General features: G+C 44.8%; 1 protein-coding gene across 1 annotated transcript in view; it reads right to left on the bottom strand.

Moving 5' to 3' along the window:
• Positions 1–17,953, bottom strand: part of MYO7A (myosin VIIA) — a 90,709-nt gene that overhangs the window by 29,400 nt on the left and 43,356 nt on the right. Inside the window, exons 20-30 of the mRNA XM_088140887.1 lie at positions 15,188–15,272; positions 13,698–13,916; positions 12,710–12,817; positions 10,890–11,099; positions 8,554–8,757; positions 7,778–7,954; positions 6,086–6,175; positions 4,436–4,563; positions 3,942–4,068; positions 2,507–2,626; positions 145–318 (exon numbers count right to left, since the gene is read on the bottom strand). Coding sequence (XP_087997013.1) covers positions 145–318; positions 2,507–2,626; positions 3,942–4,068; positions 4,436–4,563; positions 6,086–6,175; positions 7,778–7,954; positions 8,554–8,757; positions 10,890–11,099; positions 12,710–12,817; positions 13,698–13,916; positions 15,188–15,272 — 1,642 coding nt within the window. The remainder of the gene's footprint in view (positions 1–144; positions 319–2,506; positions 2,627–3,941; positions 4,069–4,435; positions 4,564–6,085; positions 6,176–7,777; positions 7,955–8,553; positions 8,758–10,889; positions 11,100–12,709; positions 12,818–13,697; positions 13,917–15,187; positions 15,273–17,953) is intronic.

Here is a 17,953-nt window from a genome sequence, read left to right as displayed (position 1 = left end):
CATGTAGGCTTTGAAGGTCAAAAGCAGCAAACTGGCCAATCCAGCACAATTTGGGTTTTACACGGCTGGGCAGCTCCATTCTAAGTCCAATTCCGGAAGCGACGCCTTTAAGTTCAGGTCTTTCCTCCCATCATCCTGTCCTACCTTGTCAAAGAGCGCGATGTAAAGGGAGAACCCAAAGTGGTCCCTCAGACTTATCTTCTCGGCCAACGAGCTGCACAGCTCCTTCGCTGTGGTGGCCGAGTCGGTTAGCAAGGTCTTGGTTGTGCCGTCCATAAACGTGACGGGAAGCATGATCGGCTTTTTGGATTTGGTCGCCTGTAAGAGGAAAGCAAGTCTGTCAATGCGCTAGGCAGCAAGAGACAATTACGACCTGAAGCTGCGTTTGGATCAGTCAAAATCTGGGCTGGTGTTGAGTTCCTACTTTATTTTATTTTATTTTATTTTATTTTATTTTATTTTATTTTATTTTAATTTAATTTAATTTAATTTAATTTAATTTAATTTATTTATTTATTTATTTATTTATTTATTTATTTATTTATTTGTATTAAATGTCTATGCCGCCCATCTCCCCCAGAGGGTGATTTTGCATGCATTATTTAGTTCTATCAAATTTTTCTAAATGAAAAATGCTCCCGGATAGAATATTTTGCAGATCCCTTTCTTGAGCACCCACTTTTTCAAATGCAACTCTCCAAAAGAGAGAGATCTTGGCTTGATTTTCAGCACTCTGAAATTCAAACAGGAAAGATATGCTTTTCAGGTTTGAATTTCGGAGGGCTGAACGACACAACCGCTTGCTCATTTTTGCCTGGCCGTGGTGCGATGAAATGTGTTTCTCTCACTGAGTCTGTGGTAGTTTTCTTCCTTTAATTATATTTACTAAGAATTTCACATAAAGTAAAAGACAAATCTAAAGAAAAAGAAAGAAAAGGAAAAAAGTGCAGGAAAAGAAACAAGATAAGAAACTACAGTTAGGAAATATAATGGCTTCTGACCTTCTCTTCCACAGATAATTACAATCTTATACTATATTTCCTCCTCCTTCTTAGAGGTTATACAAATCCGTTCAGCCCCTCACTTAATCCACATCTATTTTAATCTTCAAACCCATAAATCACCATTTCATTTTTTTCTTCTTTCAGCAAAAGTCCATATAAGGTTTCCAGTCTTTTAAAAAAGCTTTTGTTGTTTTTTCTCTGACCAGACAGGTCAGTTTTGCCAGCTCAGCAAATTCTGACATTTTCACCATCCATTCCTCCACTATGGGAATGTCATGGTTCTTCCATCGCTGAGCACATGAATCTGTGGTAGTTTTCTTGTACACCCTGAGCAGCAAACCTTGCTGCCGACCGTTATCGGTGACAAACCAGAACTCAAAATATATGAGAATACATGAGACAAATCCAGAAACATGAATTTTTCCAACCCGTTGCATGGATCTTTGCGGAGAATGTTTGGTATCTTTTACAGCTTGGATTTTGATTGCTTACTTACTCACAGAGTAAGTACAACAGGTCTGAATTCATTTGGCAAAGATCAAATCAAGAGGGCAGGAATGATTAAAATAATAACAACCAGCAGAATTGGGAATCCCTGGATTTATAATCCCTGGGCCATAATCCCTGGATTATTATAATCCCTGGGTTTATAATCTGGATTTATAATCCCTGGGTCATAACCCCTGGATTATTATAATCCCTGGGTTTATAATCTGGATTTATAATCCCTGGGTTATAATCCATGGATTATTATAATTCCTGGGTTTATAATATGGATTTATAATCCCTGGGTCATAATCCCTGGATTATTATAATCCCTGGGTTTATAATCTGGATTTATAATCCCTGGGTTATAATCCATGGATTATTATAATTCCTGGGTTTATAATATGGATTTATAATCCCTGGGTCATAATCCCTGGATTATTATAATCCCTGGGTTTATAATCTGGATTTATAATCCCTGGGTTATAATCCCTGGATTATTATAATTCCTGGGTTTATAATCTTTCCTTGACATGGTCCCACAAAGCGGATAGTTAATCATGCATTTTTCCATTCTTTTATGAGGAACTCACCTGCATTTTTCTCGTTTAAACAGTATTATTTTGGCTTTTCAGGGTCTGCTGATATATTGATGTCATTAGGGGGGACCAAACATAATTTTGCTTTTTTTGTTGTTGTTGTTTAGAGCTCCCTGCCCTATGCAACTTTAGGTTTTTCCCCCCAAGATTCTTTAGTTCCAAACAAAAGTGGAGATCTGACTTGTGGCAGAGCAAAGGGCCAGCCCAAACACAGCTTTGTTTTATTGCCAAGACTGGGAATAGGAAGAGCACCCACCCACTCCCCCAAAAGGCAAAAGTTAGTTGTGGGGGTTGAGGGCGTCCTTGGGATGGTAGGGAAGAACCTTAGCGTTCTGTCGTCTGGCCGATGGTCATTTCCAAACGGCCCGTGCCCACCATTTTGTGAGCGTGCCCACCGCACGCCTTCAAAAGGGCTACCTGAAGCTCCAGCCAGCTTGGGGGCTGCGTCCTGGTCCCATTGACAAACGTCCTTCTGAGCCTCTCTTCACAGTAAGGAGCATACCCTGGGGGACCCCCGATGATGAAGTTCCTTAAATACTGTGGTGAAGATACAAGACCAGCGTGAAAACTTTAGCAGTGGCTGTTACTTTTGGAAAACAAAATCAGAAAACTGCACCGTTATTTAGTCTATATCTTCATTAGATTTATATCTTGGCTTCCTTCCAGGAATACACAACAGCAGAGATAGCATGGCCTCCTCTGTTTCTTCCACCCCAACCACCACCCTGTGAGGTAGGCTGGTCTGAAAGAAAGGGACTGATCTTTAGGGCTGAGGGTGGACTTGAACTTGGGTCTCCCCAGTAGGTAACCCGTAGCCTTTCATGGCCACCAACCTGCTCACAACCTTGTTTGGTGGCCCTCCAATCAACCCCAGACCATGCTGTCAAATTCAGTGGCAAAATGGTTCGGTTTGGGCAGGGTGATTGTTTTTACTGGTGTTTTACAGAAAAATAAAACTGAGAATAGATATCATAAGCCATTGGGTTACAAAAAAGCATTGAATCATAGAATATAAGGGCCACTAAAGAGCTTTGGAGATCATGTAGTCCAGTGTTTTTCAAACTTGGCCACTTTAAGATGTGCGGACTTCAACTCCCAGAATTCCCCAGCCAGCATGGCTGGCTGGGGAATTCTGGGAGTTGAAGTCCACTCATCTTAAAGTGGCCAAGTTTGGACAACACTGAGCTAGTCCAACCCCCTGCCCAGGGCAGGAATCCACCACTACAGCATCCCTCACAGAGGGCCATCCAGCCTCTTCTGACAGGTCCAAAAAAAATGGAGATCCCATCACCTTCCAAGGGAATCCAAGGCAGTCTTGGTCCTTCCCCCAAAATCTACTTCCTTGAAATTTAACTCCTCGTTTCTTGTCTTCTAGACTACTCTGAGGAATTCCGTCCCATCTTCCCCCTGGCAGCCCTTCAGATGCTTGAAGACAACTCTCTTCTCTCTCTCCTTGCAGTCTTCTCCAAGCTGAACATCCCCAAAGTTCCTCACACGTTTTTCCTTCCAGGTCCCACCATCTTGGCTGGACTCCTCTGCACGTGTTCCAGTTTGCCCATATCCTTCCTACAATGGGGTGCCCAACCCTGGATCCAATATTCTAGGTGAGGTGTGCCCAACACAAAATAGGAGCAACTTCTTCTCTTGATCTTAGCACCATACCTCTGTTGATGCCACCACAAATTGCAACTTCCACCCTTAAGCCTCCATCTCCTCCAAAATGCAAAGAAAGATGGAACGTGTTTAGCCTCTCCCACCCAGACCCGCTCTTGGAGGTTCTTGGAAGCCAAAGTATTTTCCCCAAAGATGTCCCCATCACTCGGGCCAAGAAGGTGGCCCATCCTTGGTTTACCTTGACAAATTTCTCAGAAGGGGAAAAGCAGCCCACACATAAGGACACCAGGATCCATCCTCTGGCGTGGCTGTTTTTGGAAGGGTTTTGGGTCAGCTGTTTGCAGATTTGGCAGTAAATTTCATCTCTGCCACAAGAAGAAGAAAAGTCCACTTGAATGAGATGCCCCAATTTCACCTGCTAACAAAATCCATTTGCCAAATATTGGAAGAAGCTGTGCTCTAAACCCGCTGACATGTAGTGGAAAACCAGGGGTGTCCACAGGGACGAAGTCAAAAAAGGCAAGATGGCACCACAACCATGCAATCAAAGCCCAGCATTGCTCATAAGAAGCAAGCAGAGCTTCAATCACACCACCATGGCTGCCTGTTGACTTTTTTGACCCCTCCCCATGGACCCTCCTGTTATGGACTTTAGATGCTGTTGTTTCGGAGTAGAGTACATGTCCTCAATGCGCCCACCGAACATTTCTGCTTTTTCGTCTGATCTCTAACCTTAAGGTTGGCCTCAGGATGCCGTTACCAATAATGAAATGGAGTTTCTCCAAATTGGAGGTCGGGCGGTCCTCTAGCATGCTGTTCCCCTGGACGGTGGACTCGCCATCGTGAAGGCGCTTGGTCACCTGAGAAAGCAACAGGGCACAGGTGCAGTTTGTGAAATAGGCCAATCTGGCGTCAGTCCCCCCCCCAACCCAAGGCAAGCAGGAACCTGAGGAGGATTCATTCTTCGCCCTCTTCTCAATCTATCTGGAATCAGGCTACAGAGCTGGGCTGGAGAGCCGTAGCTCTTCGGCTGCAGCTGGAGTGCAACTCCCAGCTTCCACAATCAGAAGGGACAAGGAACCGTGGGTTTAAAGGACAAGAAATTAAAATTCCCTATTGCTAAGAGCCAGTCATCAGTGGAACAGCCTGCCTTGGGCGGGGGTGAGTTCTCTTTTGCTGAAGATGCCCAGGCAAAGGCCGGAAGGCCATCTCTTGGGGCTGCTGTAGTACAGGTGGTCCTTGCTTAACAACCATTCGTTTAGTGACCATTTGAAGTTACAATGGTGCTAAAAAAAGTGACTTACGACCATCCCACCACCCACACGGTCATGGGTTCACGATCAGGGCGCTTGGCAACCAGCTTGCCTTTACGATGGTCACACCGTCCCAGGATCACGCGATTGCCATTTGCGACCTTCCCAGCCAGCTTCCGGCAAACAAAATCAATGGGGAACCACACAATTTGCTTAACGACCATGTGATTCGCTTAATGACCACAGTGATTCACTTAATGACTGCTGCAAAAAAGGTCGTAAAATCGGGTCTGATTTGCTTAACAACTGCCCTGCTTAACAACTAATTTTCCGGTCCCTATTGTGGTTGTTCAGTGAGGACTACCTGTAGTAGATTTATTTATTTATCCAATTTATATGGCCACCCATCTCAAACAGGGATCCTGGGAGGCGAACAGAATGTAAATGGAATAAAAACAATAGCAAACATTATCAAAATTAAAAGATAGGCAGCTGGGAAACATTGAGCCTAAACATAAATATAAACATAAATGTAGCTGAGATGCCTGCCCTGAGCAAGGGGTTGGACTAGATGACCTTAAGGAATTTCCAGACCTTACCTTGCCCTCTATCATTCTCTTTTGAAGGATGCTGGGAGATGTACTTCAACTCTAGGATCCTCATCTCTGCTGTACAGCCATTCATTCCCAATTAATATTTCTCAACCTGGGTAACTTCTAGAGGTGTGGACTTCAACTCCCAGACTTCTCAGTAATGACTGTGCTGGCTTGGTAATTCTGGGAAAGTCTACTCAGGTTGGGGAACATGGTTCTAAACCAGTGTTTCTCAACCTTGGCAGCTTGAAGATGTGTGGACTTCAACTCCCAGAATTCCCCAGCCAGCCATGCTGGCTGGGGAATTCTGGGAGTTGAAGTCCATACATCTTCAAGGTTGGGAAACACTGCTCTAAACATTCCCAAGTTTTTACCCATTTTTTTCCTAACTTGTTGCAATGACAGTTCTAGCAACCCAGTTGTAGAGCGCTAACTTGGAGATAGTTAGAAGTTCCTCTTCTCAGGCTGCGGTCAGAGGGCTGGCTGGTGGCTTATGGGTGACAGGAGTTTGCAAGTGGCCAAGAAGGGTCACTCACCTCTTCGGTTAACTTTGATTTTTTCTTGAGGGTCAGGGAGACTAGTTTCTGTCGCACGCTGCTCTTCTTAGGGCCATCTAGATGCGCACTCTGGAAAAGAAATGTCTCAGGGTCAAGAAGAACCACAGCTTAGGTTGATCCCAGGGCTGAGTCGGGATGTGGGCCATCCAGCTGAGAACGGGCCAGCCCTGAACATTTATTTATTTATTTTATTTTATTTATTAAATGTATATGCCACCCATCTTCCCCAGAGGGCGACTCTGGGAGGCTCACAATTAAAATCAGAAACAATAAAAATATAAATATCCATATTAAAATAACTAGTAACTATATAAAAAGCCTATATACAATTCAAGATGATGGGGGGGGAGCAGTACTGATTAGCCCACCAGCCAATTCCAACAATACGGGCCCCCATTGGGCCCCCAGGCCATCTGGAAGTCCAGGAGAGTGGGGGCAGCCCACACCTCAGCTGTTCCTCAGGGCAGGGGCCACGTCAGAAAAGGCCCTGTTGCTAGACCCCACCAGCTGAAATTCCTTGACTGGCAGGGTCCGCAACATGCCCCTTCTGCCAGACCGAGTGGGGCAGGCGGATATAATGGGGGTGAGACGGCTCCTCAGATAACCTGGTCCTGTGGCATGGAGGGTTTTAAAGGTGATAACCAACACCTTGAATTGGACCTGGAAGCAAACTGGCAACCAGGTGTTATAGGTGCCACCCTGGGGGCATTCAAAACTGCCTGCACCGCTGTGTTTTGCACAAGCTGTAGCTTCCGGATACCATTAAGCCAAATAAGCTGGCACTTCGGGCATCAAGGGAAGAGGGGTACCACAGAGATTTTTCCCCTAGTAACCATGCCCTTCCCTCTTGCCCCGCCACACTCAACTTCAGTCAGTTTTTTTTGCAATTGTCCTTCTCTGCCATGTTTGACTTTAATCTGCATTGTTTAAAAAAAAAACCTTTTTCTTTGGCATGGGGGAGGACTCACAGTTTGGTGGGAAGGATTTTCAGAATGGAAAAATATGCGCTCGAGATCACATCATTTCAACAGAGATAATACCAGACTGTATTTTGCCTTCTACCCTTTGAGAGGTTGATTAAAAATAACTCTCAGTGCATTTTTGTATCTGCATTCTTCCCCTTATAACACTTTTATTAAACAGTGCATTAAAAAGGGTTCAACGTTTTGCATTTTGTCCTGTGGCTCTAGTGACTTAAATAATTTGCTTATATGGCTTACTGTTATTTACTGTCAAATAAATACAATTTTTTTTTTAAAAAGTTATATATAATATAGTTGTGTCTGGCCTGGAAGAAAACTGAAATTTTAATTTTTTATTTCACCTCCAACACTTGCTGAGCCTGAATGTCTTGTAAGTTAAACAATGGAAGGGCTGAGGGGCACCATTGTTGAGTTGTATTTAAGTCATCCGTTGGCATGATCCAGCCCTGGAACTAGTAGACGTCATAGTGTGTCATCTTGTTACTATCAACATGGAGTATAAATCCCCCAATTTATCCCCCAATTTATCCCCCAATTTATCCCCCAATTTATCAGTTGTGAGTACAGTCACAGCCAGGGAAAATCCACCTTTTGCTCCTGGGGGGTTCCTCAATTTTTTCACACCCCCCCCCCAAGTCTAGTAGAGACACTTTGGGAGGAAGTTAAAAATCCTAAAATTCCTCCTTACCTCTCCTTCGCTTTGAAGGGCCTGGAGTTCCTTCTTGTAGGTCTTCTTCCCCAGGGTCTCATAAATTTTGGTCATGACTGGGATCTTCTCGCTGCCATCGCTCATTGCGGTGTGATATTTGGGTTCAGGGAGGTCCCCCATGAAGCGAAGGATGGTAATCCATACCGCGAGGGCTGCCTGGTTTTGTGGGAAAGGACATAACAGAATTGGGGTGTTGGAAGGGACCACACAGATCCTCCACCAGAGGTAGCTGTCCAGCCTCTTCTTAAAAACTTCTAGAGATGGAGAACCCACAACTTGTGTAGGGAGACCATGCCACTGTTATAGACATCCTCCTGTCAGAAACGTTTTCCTTACAGTGGTGCTTAAAAGTTGGGGATCCCTTTTGAAATTTCAACATTTCTGCATAAATATGACCTAAATCATGATCTGTTCCCCATACAAGTCCTAAAACTAGATAAAGAGAACCCAGTTTATCAAATGAGTCAAAAACACTACACTTGTACATTGATTTATTGAGGAAAACACTTGAGAGAAGGGTAACATTGCTGAGGGAACTGAGGGAAAATGGCCACCTTTTATGGCATTGAGACGGACACTGGGTCTCCTACCTATCTTCTTCCCTCAAACGTATCAGGAGCTCCTCAAATGCCAGAGCCCTTGATTATACTGTTCTCTGCTGGTTAGCTAGGCTCACAAGAGCCAAATAAAAAGCCAGAGACTGGTCTCCACAACCTGCCCGTTCATCCTCTCCCAAGCTGTTCAAGGAGACTCACCAACTGGTCTCCTTCATCCTCGTGGTACAACAGAGGTTGTTTGAGAGGTCGGCGTATATACGTGTGTGTGGTTGTGCCCTGGAAGTACGTGGCAGCAAATTTTGCAAATTTATATTCAGATAAGTCCTCTTCTTCTTCCTCGGGCAAAGGTAGCACCATATCTAGGTCATCTTCTTCCAGCACCTTTCCAGCTCTTTCAAGATCCTGCAGAAAACCCACCAGAGATTTGACTCAGCTCAAAGTTTTGCACAGAAGCATAGAATCTCAAGTTGGAAGGGTCAGTTAAGGCCAACTCCTTGCTCAGGCCAGGAATTCAAATTAAAATATCCTCCATGGATGGCTGTTAGTTCACAAACACATCTAGGGAGCCCACCACCACCTCTCTGGGAACTGATTCTGGAACAATAAAGAACACACACTTGTGGTGCGACATCCTTTTAGAGATTTGCCTTTCTCCGAAACCTATTGCTGTTCTATCCCTCTCCTGCTAGATTAAAAGAGGGAACAAAAAAAACTTGTAAATGTATTCCCAGTCAATCTGCTGATTTATTGTAAGCAAGCTTTTGCCAGTCATCCCTCTTAGATATTGGAGGACTGAATGCACTGGGTCTGATTTTGGCAGAACAAGCCCAACTTTCGGGAAAGCAGGTCAACTCTAGATCACACACAATCCTTCAATATCTAGGAGAGAAACACCCCACTGTCATCATGGAGAATTTTATATTTGCTTTCAAAAAATCTGAAGCAGCATTTCAATTCCCAGGAACAGGCTGTGGGAAAAAGATGACCATCTCTTCCATTGATTGGAGCCTCCTTACTTTAATCATGAAACTTCTTGAGGACAACACAATGCAGGTTTGATGTGGCGCTGAAGGCCACCCCCTACTTTCCCCCTCTTTATCCATTCAGAAAGGGGTGAAATAAGGCGGCATTTAGCACCTATTCTTTTTTAACATTGACAAATTCTTCAGCGTAAACCCTGCCAAGATCAGAGTTCTGCTGTCCTACGTTGGCCACTAGACCTGTTTGTGGTTTGCTGTATGCAGATGACATGGCCACCCTGTCTTCATCTGAAGTGGGTCTGAGAAGGTGATGCAAGGCTTTCATTTCAGAGACAATGGGCTTGCCATCAGTCACAACAAAACCAACGTGGTAGTATTCTTAAGCAGTCCTTTTATAAAACACCACTCTTAGAAAACAGACCATTTTGGCATCAACCAAACTAAACCCTTTTAATGCTTGCAATGTCTCACAAAGATTATTTTGGGTTTTATCAAACACTACGGGAGTAGGAATCATCTGGATGTAATGAAGACCTGCACCAAAAAGGCCATGTGGACTGTCTAATTTATGGGGCAGAGGTTTGCAAACAGCACAATGCAGCCCCCTTTTGAAGGGCCCTGATCAGCAGGCCCCATGGGTATCTAACTCAATCTTGGCTGGAATCTGTACCTATTATGTTATTTCTTCTTTTACAGCCAGAATCAGGCATGGTGTTTCTCTAATGGAGCCTCCCCTATCTGGATATTTTCCAGATGTGCAGCCTACAACCTCCAAGACTGCTGAGCCGGCATGACCACTGCTGATAATTTTGAATTCTGGAGGACATCCAGGTTGGAGAAAGCCTCCCTCCACTTCCTCAACAGGCTAAAAGAGTAGTTAAGTTGAGTATATTTGGTATATTTGGTCAAAAGCATTTGGAACTCACTAGGTGCCCAATCACCACGTTAAATATGGCACCACTTTTCGTCTTGCTGACAAGTCCACAGCAGGGCACAATCAAGAAAGCAAGAATCAAACAGACCCCAATAACATGCTTTTAACACAAGACCTTGGAAACTGTGAGATGAACCTTCAGCGCTCTTTTATTAGTCCCTGCCCTCTGGAACAGCGTCCCCCCAGAGATCTGTATGGCTCCCTCAATGATGTTCAAAAAGACATTGAAAAATTGGCTGTTCCCCTAGATCTTGGAGTAGCACAGTGTCAAGTTCCAGTAGGATTTTATTCAGTTAGGTATCTTCTTTCTTCTAGAGGTGCATGATCTTTGTTGTCATGATCATTGTTCTCGTGTTTTTATTATATTCTTGTTTTTAATATAAGCCACCCAGAACCTTGTGGAGTTGGGTGGCCTCTAAATCGAATAAATAAATGAATTGGGGCATTCATTTTCTTTGAAAGTTTTGAAACTTTTCTTCCTGGACTTTCTGCAACCTAGACTGAGCAGCTGTTTGCGCAATAAGCTACTGGCCAACTCCTTCCACATCTGTTGGTTGTTTATGTCTAGCATTTCTCCAGGTACTTTCCCAACCTCCCCACAATCTCCCAGACTTGCTTACCTCAAAGCCGTCGGGTGCTTGTCCTTCCTGCCCCGGCAAAGATGCCGTCGTTCCCAGGAATCCAAACATTTTGTCCACCATGTCCGAGTCATTCACAGGCTCGTTCCGAGCCTTCTCCATTTTCTGCAGCAGCTCCTTCTTCTGCCGAGCTTCCTCTTTTTCTTTGATTTCTCTTTCAGCATCTTCCCGAGCCAGCTGGGCCAGGCGCAACTAGAAAGAATGACAGTGAGGAAAGGGAAGATCAAAGGGGTGCAAAGGTGTCAAAGAAGATGAAGAGCTTCTTGTTGAACCTTGCAAGACCAGGCCAACCATGTCTCATCAGAAGGGCAGTAAGATCTGGCCACGTGGGCTGACTTCAGGTCCCAGCTGTGAAGCAATGTCCTCTGGTGGGACTTAGAAGATAAGCCTTTGTTGTGGCTGCACCGGTACAGCCCCAACTTCTCAGCTGAGCCAACAAGCGTGGGATTTCTTAGTGGTCTCCCCTCTAAGCATCAATCAGGTCCAACCACGTCCAACCTTCTTAGCAAAAGGTGGCCCGTGCCTAGATTATCCCAGTTTGTTTCCACACATCCTAGCACTTTACTCTTTTCATGGAATATATCCCAGATAATGTCTGTCTTGGTCAAGATGAATGAGAAGCTTCCAGTGGTATTAAAGCAGCAGAAGCCAGGAAGGATGCGTGATGTGTGTGAAAGCAAACAACCTAGCTTCATGCCATATATCAGGGGCGTGATATATGCTACCAAAGGTCACAAGTACATATCATCCAAACGGTAGGGGACGAGCTCCAATTTTAATGATTGTTTCCCAGGAAGAGAATTGCACTGCTGGAATTCTTTTGCTTGAGGCAAAGTTTTGGTGGTGGGCTGGAACTGGGGCTGCGGGTCTTATGCAACCTGTTGCTTGTGGGTTGATGCTGAGGGCTAATTAAGGGAAAACCTCTTACAGGGGAAGTTTTCTTTTGAATTTTGGAAGGTTTAAAGATAAAAATTTTCCCTCCCAGGACAAATACAAACTGCATATGGGGCACCTGGAAAATAAGAGCTGGGACGTTTAAGGAAGTTCAGATTCTGCAAGAGCCAAAACGCGCTTAGGTCGTCTTCGTTTAGCCTCATTTAGTGACCATTTACTGTCATAACTGTGATGAAAAAGGAACTGTGCAACCAATCCTCACCTTTACGACCTTCACAGGTCTGTAAAGCAAAGGAAAGCTGAAGATCGTAAGCATGGTCACGGTTTCACTTAGCAATCACTTTGCTGAACAACCGAGTGGCCGGTCCCCATTGTGGTCGCCCAGCGAGGACAACCTGTATTGGATTTTAGAGAAAAGCTTCTTCCTGCATGCCAGCTGAAAAAATGAAACTGCTTTTCTCAGCTGCAAACTGCAATCCTACTCACTAACCCTCCAACTATGTTGGGACCCCAGACCCCAGAATTCCTACCCCAATGTGACATCCCTCCAACTATATGTGAATTGGGCTTAAAAAGATGGTGTCAACCTGAAAAGCAAAGCCAATGGAGATAGAGGTTGTCAAGCTAGGGGTGTCACAGGGAATAGGGGGTAGATTTATTCTCCCTAGCACCTGAGGGTAAGACAGGAAGAGGGCTCCAAACTTGAACTAAGGAGGAATTTCCTGACTGTGAGAGCCACAAAGCAGTGGAACAGTCTCCCTCCTGGAGTCATGGATGCTCCATCACTGGAGGTCATCAAAGGTTGGACATCCATTTGTCTGGGATGGCCTGAGGATTCCTATCCTGGGCAGGGGGTTGGACTAATAGACCTCCAAGATCCCTTCCAACCTATGATTCTATGGACCTACTTGATGTTTTTTTTCTGCTTCCTCCTTGGCCTTCTTTGCACTCATTTCCTTCCTCAGCCGCTCCTCTTCCAGCAGACGTAGTTTTTCTGCCTCCAGACGTCGGTGATACTACAAAAAGAAATGCAACATTAGCGCTAGGGGATCCATGTATTTATTTTACAAACCAGCCTCTCATGTTGGCTGGGAGGTGGATGAAACTGTTCAACGGTTCAAAGTTAGGGGGAAACTAGATGGACATTGGAAATGTACAAAGTGTATTATTATACACAGCAGTGTGAAATCACAGTTGCCAATTCTTTACCTGGTGTTGGCTTTCATTCACATCAAGTTCTTCCCAAGAACCTAGGTCAGTGTTTCTCAACCTCAGCAATGTTAAGATGTGTGGACTTCAACTCCCAGAATTCTCCAGCCAGCATGTTGGCTGGAGAACTCTGGGAGTTGAAGTTCACACATCTTAAAGTTGCAAAGTTTGAAAAGTGGGAATGACCTTGGGAAGAAAGAGCTGCCCCCAGGGGTTCCCTGGTTGGATAAGAGGCAGCTGAGCCCGCAGCAGGAATGGGGGCATGGCAAGCATCTCAGAAGGGACCCTCCCTAGTTTCTTGGGCTGCAAAGGCTACAGGGGAGAGATGTCCTTTCAGTCTTGCAAGACTGATGTCAGCCTAACGAGGTGATCCAGACAGGAAGTATGACCAGATGGACTAATTCTACTTTATTGTAAGGTTACATTAACAAACTACAAGAAAAAAAGAGGGGAGGGGAGAAGAATAAAATAATAAAATAAAAATGGGGGAAAGAAAAAGGAAAGGAAAAAAAAGCCAGAAGACCTGTTCTTTGATACCCCTTCTTCAGATGACAGTTTGGATTGGTAAATCCATTCCCAGTGCAGCACGCTTTCATCCCATGAAGAACAGAGGTACGCGTGGTTGCCTGCTACCGTTCCCACCCCAGTCCTTGTGGGACCTTTAGGGGTTCTGCAAGCAACTCTTACCTCCCCCTTCAGGCGCTTATAGAGTCGGCGGGCAATCATTCCTCTTCCATATGCCTGGATGGTCAAGACTGCCCAGAGGCGATGGCGAAAGGCGCGGCGCACCAGGAACCCCCGGCACCTTGCCTGGAACTCGATGATGCGCTGGCGAGCCATGTGGTACTGCCGGTGGAGTTTGCGGGAACGGTAGAGGGCTTGTAGCCTGAGGAAGCCGATTCTCATCTAGAAAAGAAGGCCCAATTACAAAAGAGAGGGAGCCAGCGTTTGGGACGTGTGAAACTGGGGGGCCAAGCGAGATGTAACTGATAAATCTATCTCTGTGTGGGGTGGGGACAGGAGAGAGACCATCCTTGGTAGCAGCACATATTAAAAGGATCTGAGGAACAGAGGATGACAAGCTGAACATGAACCAGGAGTGTGATGCAGCAGCAAAAAAAGCAGATGCAATGGTAAGATGTCCCAAGAGAAGAATCATGTAAGCTCAAGAGATGTTATCACTCCTCTCTACTCCTCAAATTGCACATACAGGTAGTCCTCGCTTAACAACTGCAATTGGGACTGGCAATTCCATCACTAAGCGATGCAGTTGCTAAGCAAAACATCATGTGACCACAATGGGCTTACAACCTCACTTCTGCTGCAATTGTTAACCGAATCACCTGTGGTTGTTAAGCAAGACATCATGTAACTGCGACTTGTAATTTTACTGCCTGCTTGTTGGAAGCAGGCTGTGAAGTACACAAATAGCGATCGTGTGACTGTGGGGACACTGTGACTGTCGTAAGTGCGAGGACCAGTCGTAAAGTTACTTTTTCAGTGCCCTCGTAACTTTGAATAGACTGCTAAACGGGGCAGTCATTAAGCAAGGTCTACCTGTAGTTATGGCCACCACATTTTTAAGAAGGACATTAACAAACTCAGCAACTTTCAGTACCATCAATCAACTGACCAGAGATGCAGGCAAAGGTCTGACCTACTCCTTGGAAGCTTTTGAGAGTCTCAGTGGGGAAAACAGGCTACACTAGATGAGGCTAGACTAGACTAGACTACACTAAAGTACCCTGAACTAAACTGAACCACACTCCACTAAATTACTAGACTAAATTACACTAAAGTGAACTCCACTCCACTAAATTACACTTCACCCTGCTCCACTCCACTCCACTAAGCTACACTCCACTACTTTAAACAAAATTGAAGTATGTCTGGAGGTGGAGACCCAAGATGATTAGATCATGTTTAGTGGCAGAGTCCTGCTCTATATGCAGACTGTACCAGGTTCAGTCTCTACAGCAGTGTCTCTCAACTTCGGCAACTTTAAGATGGGTGGACTTCAACTCCCAGAATTCCCCAGCCAGCATGGCTGGCTGGGGAATTCTGGGAGTTGAAGTCCACCCATCTTAAAGATGCCAAGGTTGAGCAACACTGCTGTTCTGTAAAAAAGATATGTTAGCAGCCGAAGGCAAAAGATAGGATCTCAGCGACATACTTACAGCCTCGTAGTTTCGTCGACAGTTGTAGCCCCTCCAGTTCCGTTGAATCATCAGCGCTGCATTCCTCACTTTCAGGAAACGGGATCTGGAAAGAAAATGGTAATATCTTTTTCATGTGCTTCTCCTTGGATGGGGTTTTTATCCGCTGCTGCTTCCCGCTTAACTGCTTAGCAACCAGCACTCCACTCCCCGATGAACTGATGAGGTTACCTAGTCAGGTAAGGAAACGTCTGCAGGAACACAACCGAGCTCAGAGAAGACCAGAGCACCCGACAATAAAGTGTTTTATTTTTTTATGGGGAAAAAGAAGACATAGGCACTGAAACTGGAGTTCTTGACAAACAGGCTAAGCTTATGAATTGCAGAATCGAAGTTTGTTTGGTTTAGGATCCGAAGCGTTCCGAGGAAGGTGGTCAAGAAAGTCAAGATGGTAGCCGCGGCCGCATGATCAAAAGCTTGACCCTTTTAACACATGTTGCACAAGCAATGCACCAAAAATGGTGCAGAGCTTCAAGGTCACAGTTGGAGCCCCCAACTTGGCTTTTTAAAAACCCTTCCTCGCTCCCTGCAGATATTGCTTCTAAGAATCCTCCTCCTCGTTGCAGGGAAAAATTCATCAAAGCGGCCTTCTGCCGAGAAGTGTGCGGAAGAGCTCTTCCCCTAAAAATGGTCTTTTGGCTCGTTACAACGTCAACATTTCAAAGGTCATCTTGGCATGCCCTCGAATTATATGTGCAAAGTAAATGTCAGTTAGCAGAAAGCATTGCCCAGGCACCTTCCGCAAGACTGTAATTCTTTCTTAGATGACTCTTCTTTTTCTCAACTCAGCAAGAGTCTCTTATCAGGGACTTCAATTAGGACAAAGTTTACTTCCTTTCAGACTCCCAAATGCTGTCCAAACTTGCTTTATACCAGAGTTAGAGCTTTTCCCCACTGCTGTGTTGAAAGGACATTTATCCCTCCAACCCCCTGCCCCGAGCAGGCAGAATACTATACAGATATTCCCCAGGTTTAGAACAAGTTCTGTTCCCAAGATCTGTCCTTAAGTCGAATTTGTATGTAAGTGGGAACAATATTATCAAATAATACTGTAAAAGTAGTATTGTGTAATGAAGTCAAACCATTGTGTACTTAACTTTAACCATTGTGTATTTAACTCGAATTTTGCTACAGTAGGCTCTGTTCTTAATGATGGGTCATCTGTAACCTGGGCGTTTTTAACCCGGGGACCACCTGTACCTGCATGAAATTGACAGTCTCTTGGCATTTACCAGTTGTTCTTCCCTACCAGTTTTCAATCATTCAATTGCTTCAATTTTAAGTAAATAAATCAAAGGACATGGACATGCTACAAAGTGAAGCATCAGCTTGGAGCATTGTCAGCCTCACGAAGACGACGAGACCAGGAAATCAATTCCATAGGAAGGCAAAAACTGCTTTTACTGAGATGGGCTATAAGAACAGAATCTTGCAAGTCTGATTGTGCTGGACCTCTTCCCCCTTCTTGTGCTGCTGTGAATTAGGGAGGTGTCTGTTTGAGTCGCTTCTGAATGTTATCTGGTTTCTCAGGAGTTAAAAAAGGTTTCAACCCCTTTTGCCTAGGTAATGGTTCCTGCACCTCTCCATCAAGGTCACCTTCCTTACTCTCTACAAGTATCTGGTTTGTTTGGGCTTCCTGCAGCCCCTAAGTAATGTCCCTACCACTAAACTGTCATGCTCTCTATCCAGGAAATCTGGATTTAAAAAAAAACTATGCCAGTCTGGATCCCTCTCCTGCTTTTATTGCCTCTCTCCCCAGTTACTCCCACTCCCCAGACTGCTTTCCAAATTAATACTGTAGGTGAGAAAACCTGAAAGGTTTTACACACCTCGAGGCTGCCCTTGGATGGAGTTGGAATGAAGAAGAAAAGACTCCTTCAACTCTGGTTTAATTAAGGAGTTAACCCTGGAGCTGAGGATGAGAGCAAAGCAAAAATGTGGGGATGGAGCAGAAAAAGGAGATTTTCTAGGCTATTGTTAATGTCGGGACATGGCCTCTATCAGACCTTTGGTGTCCTGGCACTAAAAAACAAATCATAGTTTGATTAAGAGCAGGAAAGCCCAGTTGGAAATCATATTGAGTTGTTGGCCTCCTGACTGCAAAAGCAACTTAGGACCTTTCCCCATTTATAGTTCTCTCCCCCCATTCTTGAAATAACAGTAAGTGAATTTGAAAAGTATATAGCCCACATTGCGATGCTGATCGCCTCTGTCCCGTTGCTCCCACTGTGCTGATTTTCCTCCAAGATAATAGATGACGGAGGCTAACCAATTTCATGCACCTTGAGGTTGTCCAGATGATGTCAAGCTACTGGGGGAAAGGATCAATTAACCGCATCACAGCTCAGGATGACTTAAGCCTCTCTCACTTATGAGCTGGAGAGGAGATGGGCAACCTCACGGGTACATGACTGATAAAAGAGACAGCCAGGGCATGTTTGTCCCATGGCATGTGAAATTTGGAGCTTTGGGTATGTAATTTCAATATGGAACCTGGCTTGCTTGAGTATCTGATTCCATGGTAGCGATGGCTGAGAGTTTGGGGCTCCTCCTTGAGGAAATGGAGTTTCCTATCTCTTGAACCATCCCCAAGAGGGAACATCTGGAATTCCAAACATGTTCTCTGGCACTCTCACAAAATAGTTTCCACCATGCAGGAACTTATTTAAAAACTGGCTGCCCCATGGGCCATCACTCCCACCAGTCCAGTGTTTTTCAAACCTGGCC

This window comes from Python bivittatus, unplaced genomic scaffold (genome assembly GCF_059951505.1).
Source record: "Python bivittatus isolate LINGU-HERP-01145 unplaced genomic scaffold, Pbiv_v1 ctg000340_np1212, whole genome shotgun sequence".
NCBI lineage: Eukaryota > Metazoa > Chordata > Lepidosauria > Squamata > Pythonidae > Python > Python bivittatus.
Note: the sequence above shows the minus strand (reverse complement) of the source record. Positions and strands in the feature narration are given on the sequence as shown.